At 40.6% G+C, this 15,556-nt stretch overlaps 1 protein-coding gene and 1 pseudogene across 1 annotated transcript; one reads left to right on the top strand and one right to left on the bottom strand.

Annotated features, from left to right (window-relative positions):
* Positions 1-6,448: 6,448 nt before the first annotated feature.
* LOC127552471 (NADH dehydrogenase [ubiquinone] 1 alpha subcomplex subunit 3-like) lies at positions 6,449-6,734 on the bottom strand (annotated as a pseudogene).
* Positions 6,735-7,967: 1,233 nt separating this feature from the next.
* PPDPF (pancreatic progenitor cell differentiation and proliferation factor) lies at positions 7,968-14,333 on the top strand. The gene is made up of 5 exons (XM_051976762.1): positions 7,968-8,145; positions 12,260-12,347; positions 13,068-13,145; positions 13,441-13,537; positions 13,888-14,333. Exons 2-5 carry the CDS (start codon positions 12,293-12,295, stop codon positions 14,000-14,002), a joined length of 345 nt encoding a protein of 114 aa, XP_051832722.1. The 5' UTR covers positions 7,968-8,145; positions 12,260-12,292; the 3' UTR covers positions 14,003-14,333.
* The last annotated feature ends 1,223 nt before the right edge of the window (positions 14,334-15,556 follow it).

Consider the following 15,556-nt stretch of genomic DNA (forward strand, 5'->3'; position numbering starts at 1 on the left):
TCCTAAAGGTATTTCCACATTTATCATGCAGCACAAGAAAAATCAGATCAAAAGAGAAAAAGAATGAGAAAGAAAAAAAAGCAAGCAGACAATAACAACAACAAAAAGATGAAAATACTATGTAGTGATCCACATTCAGTCTCTATACTTCTTTTTCTGGATGCAGATTGTTCTCTCCCATCCCAAATCTATTGGAATTGGCCTGAATCACCTTATTGATGAAAATAGCCACATCCATCAGAGCTGATTAATGAAGTGAAGATTATATAATCTTGTCATTGCTATGTACAATGTTCTCTTGGTTCTACTCACTTCACTTAGCATCAATTGATGTAAGTCTTTCCAGGTCTTTCTGAAATCATCCTGTTCATCATTTCTTATATAACAATAATATTCTATAATAGACATATACCATAATTTATTCAGCCATTCACTAACTGATGAGCATCCTCTCAGTTTCCAGTTCCTTGCCACTATAAAAAGGGCTGCTACAAACATTTTTGCACATGGGGGTCCTTTTCCCTTTTTTATGATTTCTTTGGGATAAAGGCCCAGTAGAGACACTGCTGGATCAAAGGGTATGCACAGTTTGATTTGGGCATAGGTCCAAATTGCTCTCCTGAATGGTTGGATCCATTCACAACTTCACCAACAATGTATTAGTGTCTCAGTTTTACCACATCTCCTCCAACATTTATCATTATCTTTTCCTGTCACTTTAGCCAATCTGAGAAGTATTGTCTTAATTTGCATTTCCGTAATCAATAGTGATTTAGCTACTCATCATTTCTCATAGTACAGTAATATTCATATACTACAACTTGTTTGACTATATGGTAAAGTAATATATAAATGTCTGCTATTTTCCAGACGGAGATATAGTATGGGTTGTATGGTATCTCTAGAACTTTACAGTATCATATATAGGATCCAAGAATCATGGATTTTGAACTGGAAGAATCCTAGAGGCATTCTAGTTCAAACTTCTTATTTTGCAGATAAGAAAACTGAGGTCTATAGGGACTATCTTGCTCAAGGTCACATAGGTTCTAAGTAGCACATCTGGGATTTGAACCAAGGTCTTCTGATACCATCTAAAACTCACTCTTCTATACCACTTTGCCTCCACATGATAAATGCCTAATAAAAATATAGTTAGCAATTAAATTAGGTTCTGCCATGACCCCCAAATCTAGCAATGCAGTTGTGATCCCATTTGGGATTTTCTTGGTAAAGATACTGAAATGGTTTGCTATGCCCTTCTCTAGGTCATTTTATAGATGAGGAAACTGAGACAAGCAGGATTAAGTGACTAGTTCAAGGTCACACAACTAATAAGTATCTGAGACCAAATTTGAATTCATGAAGATGATGTAGAAGTATGTCTTTGTTGCCTTCCCTAATTGGGGTAGTCACTAACATCTTTCCATCCTAACACAAATCTATCCAATGCTTAAAATATCTAGAACCACACTGCAAAGCAAGAAATGTTTGTGCTCACAAAGAGCAAGAGAAAATTTCAGTTCAGAAGGTCACCAGCTGCCCTACTACAATGAAATGCTTCCAACTTTTCAAATAAAGTTGTTTTGTTTTGTTTTTTGCTGAGACAATTGGGGATTAAGTGACTTGCCCAGGGTCACACAACTAGGAAGTGTTAAGTGTCTGATACCAGATTTGAACTCAGGTCCTCTTGACCTCAGGGTTCATGCTCTATCTAAGGGTCCTCAAACTTTTAAAATAGGGGTCCAGTTTACTGTCCCTCAGACTGTTGGAGGGCCGGACTATAGTAAAAACAAAAACTTTATTTTGTGGGCCTTTAAATAAAGAAACTTCATAGCCCTGGGTGAGGGAGATAAACGTCCTCAGCTGCTGCATCTGGTCCATGAGCTGACCCCTGCGTCTATCCATTGAACTACCTAGCTGTCCCCCCCACTTTTTTTTTTATTTTCCTAATAACCATTGTCAAAGTAAAAACCAGTTTTATGAAGCACCCAGCTAAAGATGAAGCCCGATGCCAGGATGTTCAACCCTTACCTTTTCAAAATTGGATTTATCAACTCTATGGAAATGAAGGAGAGAAACAATATGCAACATAACTAAAAAAAATTTATCTGGATTTGAAGAAAAAATGAAGAGAAAGGCTAAATGTTACCAAATTTCAATGATAGTTTTATTCGTTTTGTTTTTTGCCTTTTCTGCTTGATAACTTGTTGCTTAAAAAATTGTTACTTCATAGCCTTTGGCCGGAAGGAACAGTGTGTCTCAGAGCAATTAGCTAAATGTCACTCCCAAAAGGGCATTTTAGCTTCCTACAAGAGGAAAACCTTGAGAGAGTCCTCCAGCCTGGGGAAAGAGTTTCCCCCACCTACAAATCTCCTTGATAGCTTAGAGATGTTCTAAATCCCTTTCTAAATGAAAGAGAAAGGTAAAGGTGACAGAAAGCTCTCTTTGTTGGCCAGCTTTGCCAGTGCCATATAACCACAGGGAAATTTCTTAATTTCTGTGTCTCCCTCTGTTCTTGTGAAATGAGAAACCAGTATGGATGAGAATGAGAATGACTTAACAAAACCAAACTTAATACTGTAACAGTATTGATAACTCGTTTCTAAGGAGTACCATCTCTGAAGCTGAGACCATTGTTGCAGGATTCAAGGAAGATTCGGATCTGCAAATCAAAGCTACTAGAAGATTATGGGACTAGGCTAGATTATGGAAACTCAAATTTGGACATTAGTTCCAACTGCCTATCTTTTGAGCTCTTGTAAAAATAAAAGACTAAAATTTGACGTTCAAAAAAATAATCTTGGAAGATCAACAAGTCAATCAACAGGTATTAATGAAATTCCTGCTGTGCTGTAAATTACATGGGACAAATACTGATTTTGACATCATTTCATTTTAGGCTGACTCAAGATATCTGATCCTGATCAGATGAAATTGAAATGAGCTTTAGTTAATTCTCTTTTGGTTGAGCACTTGTACCATACATACAGATTTCATTGCTCTCTTTGGGTGTACTTTTAATTCTGTGGTTTATAAGAATGTATTGGAGAGGTAGGTGTTATAGTGCTTAATAGAGCATAGTGGTTTGAAACCAGGAAGATCTGAGTTCAAATCTAGTCTCAGACACTTACTATAGGACCTTAGGAAAGTCACTTAGCCCATTTGCTTTAATCCCTCATCTATAAAAAGGGGACACCCTGGAGAAGTAAATGGCAAACTACTCCAGTATCTTTGACAAGAAACCTCCATCAACCAAAGTCCATGAGATCATATAGAATCGATGCTGTTTGAATGATTGAACAAAAAATAATATCCCATACAAAAGTTGTGACTCTTAAATTAAACACTTAAATAATTATTAAAAAATATTGCAGTAACTGTTACTATGAGGGAGTCAAACATTTTGAGGACCATTCAAACATCCAATGAAAAAGAATCATTTTCATAAAGCACAAAGGAAAGTGTAATCAGAAAACTAGTTCCAGGAAACCAAGTTTCAGAAAACAAGCCAAGTTGCTTAAAAGATACTGGCAGCTAAAGAGGCCATTACTGATTTCTATACAAGGTGGCATAGACTTTTTGAAGTTAAAATAAAAATAGCTGTTAACCATTGCTAAGAAGAAAAAGTTCACTGTAAATAGGACAATACAAGTCCTGGAGTACTGAAGATTGAAAAAAGATGATTACTAATGAAATTCAATTTTTTTTATTTTCATGGATTTTTAAACAATACATGTATATCCCTCTCTTCCAAGAGAAGTTCCTTCTTACAAAAAAATTCACTTTTTCATTCAAGGCTTTACAAAACTTTTGTCATAAAAGGCCCAGCTAAGTCTTTAAGATCTGGGCATTTTTATCAGATAATTAAATATTCATAAAAATTTTGCTTCCAGAAGTTGAAGTCTTGTAACCACTGAAATAATGGCAAATTCTGAAAAATAAATTATACTGATAAACATGTTAACATATTGAGAATTAGAATTGCTCTCAAATTACAAAAATTTATAAATGCAAATGGAATACTGTAGCATGACTTTGTACCATGCCACATGTCATGAAAGATTATGAAATTTATCTAAGATATGGAGATAAATGTGTTTCAGAGACCTGGGAAATCATCTGATTTAAATGTCATTTGAAAATGACTACAAACCAGTTCCAATTGTTCAGTGATGAAGAGAGCCATCTATATCCAGAGAGAGAACCGTGGGAACTAAATGTGGTTCACAAAGTAGCATTTTCACTCTTTTCATTGTTGCTTGCTTGCATTTTCTTCTTCTTCTTCTTCTTCTTCTTCTTCTTCTTCTTCTTCTTCTTCTTCTTCTTCTTCTTCTTCTTCTTCTTCTTCTTCTTCTTCTTCTTCTTCTGGCTTGATTTGACATTTCCTGTGAAGCACAATAATTGCATAAATATGTATGCATATATTGGATTTAACACATAGTTCTACTATGTTTAACATATATTGGATTACTTGCCATGTAGGGGAGGGCATGGGGGAAGGAAGGGAAAATTGGAACACAAAGTTTTGCAAGGGCTAATGTTAAAAAATTGTCCACAAGTATGTTTTGAAAAATAAAAAGCTTTAATTAAAAAAAAAAAGAAAATCTATGAGCTATAATCAAAGCAGCATTGAAAAACAAATTGACTCTTCCCTTCCTTTTCCTTTTCTAAAATTGCCTTTCTAACCTTTCTAAAACCTCTAAAATAAATAACTTGCCTAATACTATTAGTTGAGAATATCACTATCCTCCAGTTACTCATATTATCAAATTTAGTGTCATCTACCATTTTTATCACGCATACTAAATCCATTTGCCAAATCTTAGAATTTCTAATTTCATTACATCTTTGGTACATAACTCTTTCTCTCCACTCACAAAAGCACCACTCTAGGTTAGGCCTTTATCAGCCCTCATCAAGACTATTGAAATTACCTTCTAACTTATTTCCCTGCCTCAAATCTCTCAATTCAATTTCTCCTGAAGTTAGCTACCAAAGTGATTTTCCTAAAGCCCAGGTCTGGCCATGTTATCCTCCTTACTTGAAGAGATCCCAGTGGCTGTCTACAACCTCCAAAATTAAATATAAACCCCTGTATTTGGTTTTTTAAGACTCTTTAAACCATGTACTTTCATATCTTTTAAATCTTAAACTTTACTCACTTTAACACAACCTACATAGATTTTGTTTGTTTTTAACAGTTGCTCAAACATGATACTACATCTTCTTAACCTAGCCTTGAATCATTGAAAGAGTATTGCCTCAGACAAACTGAGACCTGGGAAAGATCTTAGCTTAAAAAGGTCAAGGTCTCTCACTGCATCCAGGGCCATGCCAATTGTCTTGATTTTGCCACTGGATTCTGATGACTCTGGAGGAAAGAATGAGGTTGAAGACTTTGCACAGTTCTTCCTCACTTAAATTCAAATCACTTGCAATTCAAGATATTAATGATGTCATTGGAATTCTTCAAGAAGGAAAGATGAACAAGGTATGCCCCCTAGGTAGGCTCTAGTTTCCTGGTGAATAGCTAAATGGGCATCAAAAATAACTTGTAATCTCTTAACGACTTGTAGAATAAGAAGGGCCTTCAAAGGTCAAGTTGTGCATGCTGTACCTAAGCAGGACTCTTCACTATTAATATCTTTCAATAATTCTCATACATACAATCTCCATTTGAAGATGTGATAAGAAATCTATTCTTATCTCACTTTGGGATAACTCTAATTGTTAAGAAGTTCTTCCTTACATCAAGATCAAATCTGGCTAAAAATAACTAGGGAAAATCAATCAAAAATATTTATTAAGCACCTACCATGTGTCATGAACTGTGTGAAACGTCAGGAATACAAAAAACAGCAAAAAGCAGTCCCTGCTCTCCAAGTACTCACAATTTAATAGAGAAGTTAACATGCAAACAAATATAAAATACACACACACACACACACACACATATATATATATATATATAGAAACATATAAATACATAAACATTGGGGGAGTCTACCTACCAATTTACACCCAGCAATTTTATGTATCCCACTATAAAACTTAAGATCTAAATACTTAGAGAAATATTCATTGTTCATGAGTAGGGAGAGTCAATACAATAAAAATGACAATACTACCTAAATTTCTTTGTTTATTTCATGCTATTCACAAGCTACCAAATGATGTTTTATAGAACTAAAATAATAATACTAAAATTCATTTAGAGGAGCAAAAAGTCCAGCATTTCAAAGTGGGAAGGAAGAAGGTCTAGTAGTACCAGATCTCAAAATTATACTAATTTGAATCATTGGCAAAGTACAGACCATTTACATTATTATTTAGTTAAGATTACATTATTCAAAAATATATAGTAACTTACTATAGCATTCTGGAATTAAAAAAAATTAAGACAAGGACAATAAATATTGGGGAGGGGGGCCAACAGATGGAGACTTCACAGATTCTTAAGCCAATGAAGAGAAGGACCCTAGGGGTCCTGAGGATGGCTGTAATATCCTTCATGTTGCCACGATCTTGAACAAGAACAGGGTAGATGTAAGGGGTAGCCTGGTTGATCATGCCTGCATATTTGGTATAAGGGCTTAATGGGAAGTAAGAGCAGTGCCATGGTGCAGATATCAAAGGACAGAGTCAGCAGAGGCTCCTTGACCCAGGTCTCCTTCAGGAACCAGCCCAGTCTGCCTGCCATGTGAGTCATTTTCTCCATCACTGCTGGGGCAGCTCAGCATTCTGGATTTTAAAGAATAGTAATATTGGTAGTAATAATGATAAGGAATTCATGTTTTCTCTACTTATTAAAAAAATAGATTTAAAGTTGTAGCCAGAGATATTTAGATGAAAGGCTGGAGTTAAGGATTAAAAAATCAATGTTCTGTCAATCTATAAGTCTTACAACTAATGACAGTTAAATAGAGATAGTGGAATAACCTTTATTAAAAAAGATTGAGGTAAGTTATATCTCTGTATTTTTAGGAAAGTTGGTGTTCTGTCTAAATGGGTGATTAGGATTATAAGCAACCTGCCCTTTATTACCTGACACATTCCAGACCGACTTATTCTCAAATCCCCTCACCTCCAAAACCAAAATAGCACAGGCTACTTCCTTTTAAAGAAAGTGCTTCAACAAAATTACAGTATATTTCTTTGATGTGGAAGAAATGGGAATTGGATTCTGTCCCAATTAAATTGTGCTACTCCTCTCCTTCCTGAGTCCCATCAGCAACCTAGGTCCCAGCCCTGAATACTTCAGGGCATCCCCTCATTATCCAGGTCTTTTGGTAGCAGGACAGACAAACTATGGGCACGGGAAGCCTCAGGAACTGAGTATCTTTCCAACAAGGGAGGTGCTCATCAGTCTGCTGAAAGCTTCTGAAAAACACACACACACACACACACACAGAGAGAGAGAGAGAGAGAGAGAGAGAGAGAGAGAGAGAGAGAGAGAGAGAGAGAGAGAGAGAGAGAGAGAGAGAGAGAGAGAGAGAGAGAGAGAGAGAGAGAGAGAGAGAGAGAGAGAACAACCAAAGGACACAAAACAAGGAAGCAAAGTTGGGGAGGGGCCCCTAAAAGCATCAGATTTCTGCCTTATACAGGAAGCTTCTAGGGCTAGTTGCAAAGAAGGAAGACGGAAAACGGGGTCCAATAGTTGTTGCACATGGGAGATTTTTTTAAATTTTGAAATGCTGCTTCTCTAGGAGCTCCTTTAATTAAGAATAAATTTGGATCCCCAGTGTACGAAAGGGTCAAAAGTCTTTATGCTCTCTCCAACAAAGTCAGCAAAAGCTCTGAAGTCTCTCTTTTACCGCGAACAGAGTTAATGTCAACCTCCCGGGGCTGGGGAGAGGAGGCGGAGTGCGGAAGTCGCTCCTCCCAACTCCAATGACGGATACCTTCTCCCTCCCCACCCCACATCCCCGCCTCTTCTCGCCATCCTATATAAGTCTTTGCTCGGCCCCCCTAGAATCAAACCCAAAGAACTCTCGCATTTTCTGTTGCCGTGGAGTATCCTCCCGTTATCTCCTTTACAAATGGGCTCTGTGGCCTAGCGCACTCTTCCCCCGAGCCAGGTCACCCGTGATCGTCCGCCGCAGTCCACTGCCTGACAGGGGCTGCTCGGGAGCCGCCACTAAGGTAAGCAGGACGGGGTTAAGGAAAAGACTTAGCTGCAGCCTTCTTTCGGGGGCTGGGCAGCTCCCTCCTCCCAGTCCCTCACTCTTGACTTCCCTGTGCTGTGAGTCCGGAGCAGGAGGATAGGGGGAGACAGGAGGGAAGGAGAGGAGACCCCACCCTCGCCGGGCAAAGTCCAGACTCCATTTTAAAGACTGTGCAGAAGAGCTCCCAAAGGAGCCAAGGGCAATTGGTATTTGTATTAGGCAGACCAGAGATACATGTGGAAGGGTAAGCGTATCCAAGTGGAAAGAAGGACTGTGTTGCGAAGACTTTGGGTTCCGGTCTTGGCTCCCTGCTTCTTACTAAGTATGACTAGTAGTAGATTTGCGCTCTATCATAACCTCAGGCAAGTCACTCCGTTTCCCTTATTTATATAAATGAAAAAAGGATGCACTCCAGAAGACCCTTCCTAGATTCCTAAGATTCTAAATCTTACGATAAGGAAATAAGTGACAATACCAATAAAAGTCTCAAATAAATACTCGCATAAAGGGGGGGGGGGGAAGAACCCTAAGGGTTCCTGTGTGGTAGAACTCTCAGAAGAGGCTAGATTTGAGGAACTTCGGGCTTTGGCTGACCATAATAAAATGTAATCGAGGTGAAAGGGGCCTTAGAGGCTATCTAGTTCAACTTTTTCTTCTATAGCTAAAGAAAATAGGCTTAGAAAGAGTCTTGCTTGACTTCTCAATCAAAATATATTTAAATCAAAATTCAAAATAAAAAAAATTCTCTACTACTTGGAGGCAAGGTATTGGAATTTCAAAGACAAAACTCTGCCCCTTGTAGTAGCTTCCTTTCTATCGGTGGAAGCCATGCTCACATTTAAGTAAATACAAACTTCTTGGGGTTTGGGAGGACGGCGAAGAATCGGTTCTAACCGCTGTAGTAAATAGGAACTTCTGTATGGTAAAATGTGGCTAATTTAGAATTTGAGCTCAGATTTTCAAGCATGAAAGACCAGCGCACTGTTTGGCCACCCCGTGCTACTTCCCTGGATAGTGAGACCACGATCCCACTGACAGATATGGAGCCAAAATGAGGCGTCCTGAGTAATCGACACTTTCCAAAGATTTTCGGAGAGTTTAGAAACTGGAAAGGTGCTTTATTCTTAACTACTGACCGGGTGCTGGGCGGTAATTGAGGTCTTTCCTTGGTGGCTTGGCTCACTTGTAGTTATATGGTATTACAGGTTTTTTCACTGCTGTGCTTGGGGGCTAAAAATTGGGGTATGTGTTTTCCATTCAAAAGAATTTAGATTAGAAACCCTTTGGGGGTAAAATAATATAAAACACCTCCTCTACTACCACCTCTCCAACCCCCACTGAGATCACCTTCTTTGGAGAATACTACCATTGTGTTCCTAGTCTATCTCCTAGTAGGCGATTGTCCCTCCCGTAGACATTTACGCCTCTTTGTAAAGCTTTGTTGCCTTTCTTCTAGCCTCCGCCCTGCTGTCTGAGGTGGAAAAGGAACAGTCATTTCGTCCCATTCAGGATTACTGTGTAAGGGACGGGAAGTGACTGCCCTACCCTTCCTCATCCAAAGCACGTGTTGGGGCCAACCTAGCCCTTTCTTTGTAACCCCTAACGCCCAATTCGCCATTTCTGGGTACTCCTCGAGAAAATCGGGGAGGCTCGAATGCATCTGTAACAAACACAACCAGCCCTGTTGGCCCCTCGTGGCAACCTCAGGAATTTTTTCCTCTAGGAGCTACTTCCCAAATATGGCTATTAGAAGGGAGCTCATCCTTGTGTTGGCCTCGGAATCAAAGCTTTTTTAGGTAAAAGTTGACCTGTGACATAAGCCTTCCTTATTTCCACGTGGAGGTCTTATTCCGGGTCTGAAGCTACCATAACCAATTCAGACAGAAATGGGGGTGGGGGAGAAGCAAGAGACTCCGGAAACAGACCCAACACCGACTCTGATCTGGGTTCAATGTCTTGAGCACTGAGCATCCCCATCCCCAAAAAATCCCTAAGGCGTTTGGCCAGACGAACCCGGACAGCCTGCCAAGTTGGGAGAGGATCGGTAGATGTAATGCTTTTCCCGATGTGCGAGTCCGATGAAGAGACTGACGGGACCAAAGGATGGAAAAACCCGTCTCCTAAATCCGATCTAACCTAGTGTAAATTATACCCTTTTCTTTTAGCCGAGCTGCCTTTGGAAGCTGCTGAGCGGGGCTGAGCTGGGGCGGGGAGGTGGGCTCCTGCTCCTCTGGAGAACCACCGCGCCTTCCCCTCGCTCGGAGTAGATAAGACACTTCCTATTCCTGCGGGCCCCTAGGCCCGGGAGCCGAGAGCCAGTTAGACCCTCCGCTCCCCACCATCTCCCCCCACCCCATCTATGTCCTTTGCTGTCAGTCGAGGTTGAATCTCGGTACAGGGAAGGCTGGGTACTGGACCTGCGGGTTTCCCCGAGCCAGTTTGAACCGGTTTAGAGTTCTGGGTGGGGTAGCCGCCTCCCCCCGCCCTCTGCCTAGGTTATGTAAGACTGGGGGGAGGAGCCACAAGCAGGGCGGCGCAGATAATGGACGGTTGTCTGGAGGAATTAAGGAGAGGCGGGCCCTCTTCGCCGCACGGAAAGCGCTGACCGTGGCAAAGAGGCCAAACAATGTGCTTCTGTTTCTTGTGCAGGCCCTCTTTGTTGCCTGAGAACAGACAGTTAAAGATGAAATCTCTAAACGTTGCTGGGGCGGGGAGAGAATGTGGGGATGTGAGAGGAGGCGGCGGCGGCTTAATACTGGGTAGTTTTGTCTGTTCGGAGGAAAAAGGGAAATTCTAATCTTTGTCACTTAAGTTCTGCGTTGGGGAACTTGAAAGCAAGCCTCCCTCATAAACGAGTTGAACTCTTACTGGCTACGGGGTGGCTGCTAGTAGTTTTAATTCCGTTTATTCAGCATTTCTTACGCAGCCATTATGCAGGGTTCTGTTCTAGACTGTGCAAGTCCAATCAACAAACATTTATTACATGTGCTACTGTACTGAACTCTGGAGATAGAAATACAATCAAAAACAATGGTAGACTTTGCCCTTAATCAGTTTATATTCTGGTGGTGGAGGACAGCACATACTTCCCCCAGTCTGGTGGTAAATCTGAGACTAAAGGATGGTCTAGATCCTTTCCTAGTTCCGGGAGGAACTCATTCTTTGAAAAGGGCAGAGAGAGAATGGAAGAGGATGTATGCGCTTGGGCACGTTTGCTCTGCAGTACAAAGCCACAACAATGTTTTGATGAAGGAAAGAACACTTTTAGCCTAGGGGATAAAGCGTCAGCCGAGGTTTCCTGGACATTTGAAAACCAGTTTGTAAAGAAACTATGTATCAGAAGAAAAATTGAGTAATTCTATAAACCAGTGCATGTGGAATCATTCTGTAGTTGATACAGGTCCAGGCAAAAGGACTTGAACTAGGTGTCAGGTTGATAGAAAGGAGAGGGCAGGTGGAAGAAATCCCCTGATAGATCTTGATTATATGGAGAAGAGAAGAATCAGAGATAACTGGGCTTCAAGCCTGAGTTACTGAGATAAAGGTGTTGCCACGATTGTCTGGAGAATTACTGAAAACTCATTTTGCAGTATAAATAATCATTTCTTTGAGAACATCTCCTTTGTGAACACATAGAAAAGTCTCCTAAAAGCCACTCCAGTTTTCTCATTTCCAAGAGAATTTAGTGACGCAAACATAGATCTTAGGTTGTTTGTTTGTTTGTTTTAAAGCACTCTAGAATTAACAAGCAAAGTAGAAGTAGAATATCCTATTTAATTTCTCCAAAAACAAAACCCGAAAATCATTATTGTCTCATAGCCTGAAGATAATATATAAAGATGAAGGAGGCTATGAAATTATACACAGTTAAACAACCAGAAGTCGTTTTAGAACCTTTGGAAAGTAGGTGGAAATTCTCCAATTACCTTTTCTCCTTGAGAAGTCATTCAAACTATCAAGTATTGAGGCCCATATAATATCTAACCTCTTTGGAGTTGCAAAGTTCCACAGAGCCAGGTCATTAGAGAAAGAACAATTGCTTATGGGTTGAGCCAAAGTGCATCTGAAAGTCATACCTGTCTCCCCTGCAGGTTTACATCATCACAAGGAAAAGAACAAGCAACATGGCAGCAATCCCGTCCAGCGGTTCACTCGTAGCAACCCACGACTACTACCGAAGTAAGGCCTCCCCGGCACACCAGGCCCTAACCTAGCTAGAAACTTAGGGTCCAGTGTGCCTAAAGGCACTCGGCTACCTGATGTATTACAAGAGAACTGGGGATTTCTGTTGGCACTTTTGGAAATCTGTTATGAAAAGAAAATATACAATCCCTAGCTATAAGTTGAACTCAACTTGGTGAAAAGATATCAGGGCTTGCAACAGAGTATAAATGGGGAACCCACGGGACTCAGGCAGAAGACCCCCACCCAGGTTTGAGTCCTGGTTCTACCTCTTAGTAACTGTGTGATCTTGGATGAGTTTTCACCATTCTGGACCTTCATTTTCTCACCTGTAAAGTAGAATAATCCTGCCCCCCAAAGTTGTGTTTTCTTCCAAATCAAACCCTTTTTAATTCCTAGTGTATTCCCCCTAACTCTTGTCAGTAGTACAGAAAGCATACATCTAGCCAGTGGTATACAGCCTGCAGATCCTTACAATTGACACCAATTTGGGATGTGAGAGTAACTAACAGTACAGTTGGAGCCCTGATTTGAGTAGGTGAAAAATGAGCCAGTAAAGTGTTGATCTGCTGGAAGAAGGCTCCTCAGACCTGTAGAAGTGGCAGAATTTCACGTTTTGGGGGGACCATGAGTAGCCACCCCAAGAATCCAAAAGAGGCTGAAGATTATCTGTATTCCAGGGAAGGAGTCACTAGTGACACAGTGTTTCCTTCCCAGGACGTCTGGGTTCCACTTCCAGCAACAGCTCCTGTGGAAGTGCTGAGTACTCTGGGGAAGTGATCCCCCACCATCCTGGTGAGTATGAGACCCTTATTAACTCTTTAGGAACATGTCCATCCTTCTATAACTTTTAAACAAAATTTCATATTAGACTCACTAAGAAGCAAATAGTAGTCATATGAGAGGTAAGCTCCTAATACTGAAATAAATGCTCCAACAGCTGGATATAAGTAGAAGAGTCGGTATTAGAACTATTGTTTTGGGGAAAGCATCTGACGTGATTGAAAAGGAGAGTTGATTCTATAGAATAACAAATTAGTAATTATTCAGAGCTGCTACCAAGATAAAGTGACTCTCTTGGATGTTCTAGGTCTTCCTAAATCAGATCCAGGCCACTGGTGGGCAAGCTTCTTCTTCGGGAAATCGAGTCATCCTTTCATGACAACTGTATTGGAATCCCCAGAGCAGTAAGTGACCAGCCTCTGATTGGAGGTAGCCTTGTAGTGGGCTTGGGAAACCTGAGGGTAAGGAATAAAAAAGCTGAGTGTGACTTAGGAAAAATCATGTGGTAGGCAAACTAATTCAATTCTCCATCAAAATCCCCCCCACACATACACATATATCTTGTTCTTAGTCTGTCTTTAGTTTATCTGTTCATAACCCTGTAATAAGAATTTATTACATCATGAAATACAGGAAAAATGACTTTACCTACTGGAATTTGGGGGGATGGGGAAAGTGGTAGAGAAGGGCTACCTAACAAGTAGTATTGGAATTTGTTGATATTTGACTTTCCCTCTGATTCTTGCCTTTGCAGCTCAGGAACTTTCCAGGTTGCTCATGGCACGATCACCTGTGACCTGGCTCAGGAGGCCATGAGGAAGCGGCATGTCAGCGAGCCCAGCAAAACCAGCCCTGGGCCTTCTGCATGAGTGGCAGTACCGTTCCCCGCTTCTGAAGTGTGCTAGGCATCAGAGCCCATTTCCCCCTCCCCACCCCTTCCCTCCCCTCCCCTCCCTTCTCCCACCCATTCCTTTAGAATAGACAGGCTGCTTAAGTGTAGAGGTAGTTGTGTTGTGTGTGTGGTTTTTTGGTTTTTTTTTTAAGGAAAACAAAACAAAAGCAAACACCAAAAAACAAGTAAAAGAAACCACACTATTTGTTTTTTTACTATCTGAATCACCTATGTGCTTTCCAGCAGCCTCAGTAACTTTGTTTACTTTGTACTCAACAGAAACTAATAAACTTTGAGCAGCCTTTTAATGATGTGTGCCTTATTGGAGCACTTTTCTCCCTTTTAGTTTAAAGCCATTCCTTCTGTTGGTAACAGCCTGTAAACTAAACCAGATTAAAGGTCCAGTTTCTTTCAAAGAAGACTTACAAATAGGGCTCAATCCTAACAAGACCTGAGGGATATTCAGATATTCAGTGCTTGTCTTGGTCTGGGGTCTAAGGGATGTTGCATGGGGTATGTCGCTGTCCCTACCCTTCCTTTACACTTAAGACTTTCCTTCTATCAACCATGTTCTTAATACCAGATCTCCCTCAGGTTCCCACCATTTCTAGAGCAAAGAATCCAGAGGCCCAGATTATCTATTCTGTATCCCCCAAGAAAGTAGAAAGGCTTCCCCAAGGATAAGATCTGAGTTGGGAATGAAGAAGAAAGCAGCAGAGGGAAATACTGTGTACTCTAGTCCCCGTATTAGTTCTTTAGCTGGGAACCAAGGCCATCCAGGAATTAATTTATTTCCCCAAGACTGTAATTCCCAGAGTCCCAGCTTTCACCTTCCTACCTTGCCTCGCCCCTAGGAAGACAATAGAGTAATTCTTAACATAAATTGGCAAAATGCTTTCGTGTGTTGTACTAAATGAGGGTATGCAGGTTAAGCCCTATCCTCAATTACTGAGATTAGTTATTTGAGGAGAAAGGGAAAGAACAAGCATTTATATAGCACCTGCTACATACTTCACACTTGGGAAATAGGTGACATGTTCAGGGTCCACATGGCTAATAAATGTCTCATGCCAAATTGGAATCTGACTCTAGGTCCAGCACTCTGTCCGCTGCGCTCCCAGCTGCCACCATAAGCTGAAGTGATTGTTTAAACAAATTGCTTAATACATTCAAAGTATGATTTGATTTGTAGTGTTGCATGAAGAAACCCTGGGGTATAAATTAGCCTTGAAAACACCTGCTCTTGACAGGTGGACTTAGAGATTGGGAAAGAATTTCTCAAGAGAAAACTTGCTTTCTGGACTAATGCTCTCTCCATTTCTAATCCACTTCCCCTGGCACTCGAGGCTTTTGTCCAGACCTTGCCAAGTCACCTTGAAAGTGCATGCTGTTCTAAATCTAAGACTTGGCTTATTTACTGGTTCTAACATGATTGGCTGTAGGTTCCTGGGCAAATCACTCTCTCTGGGTTTGTTTTCTATTAAAAATGGAGTAGTCTAAGTGATTAGATTCTGACTCTTCTGTAGTGAAG

Source organism: Antechinus flavipes, chromosome 2 (assembly GCF_016432865.1).
Source record: "Antechinus flavipes isolate AdamAnt ecotype Samford, QLD, Australia chromosome 2, AdamAnt_v2, whole genome shotgun sequence".
Lineage (NCBI taxonomy): Eukaryota > Metazoa > Chordata > Mammalia > Dasyuromorphia > Dasyuridae > Antechinus > Antechinus flavipes.

What these genes read in the sequence shown, in the direction of transcription:
- PPDPF (XM_051976762.1), top strand. Translation starts at nt 12,293, where the DNA reads ATGGCAGCAATCCCGTCCAGCGGTTCACTCGTAGCAACCCACGACTAC. An exon ending in AACCCACGACTACTACCGAA is followed by an intron (nt 12,348 to 13,067) that starts GTAAGGCCTCCC and finishes TTTCCTTCCCAG; the next exon opens with GACGTCTGGGTTCCACTTCC. An exon ending in AGTGATCCCCCACCATCCTG is followed by an intron (nt 13,146 to 13,440) that starts GTGAGTATGAGA and finishes TGGATGTTCTAG; the next exon opens with GTCTTCCTAAATCAGATCCA.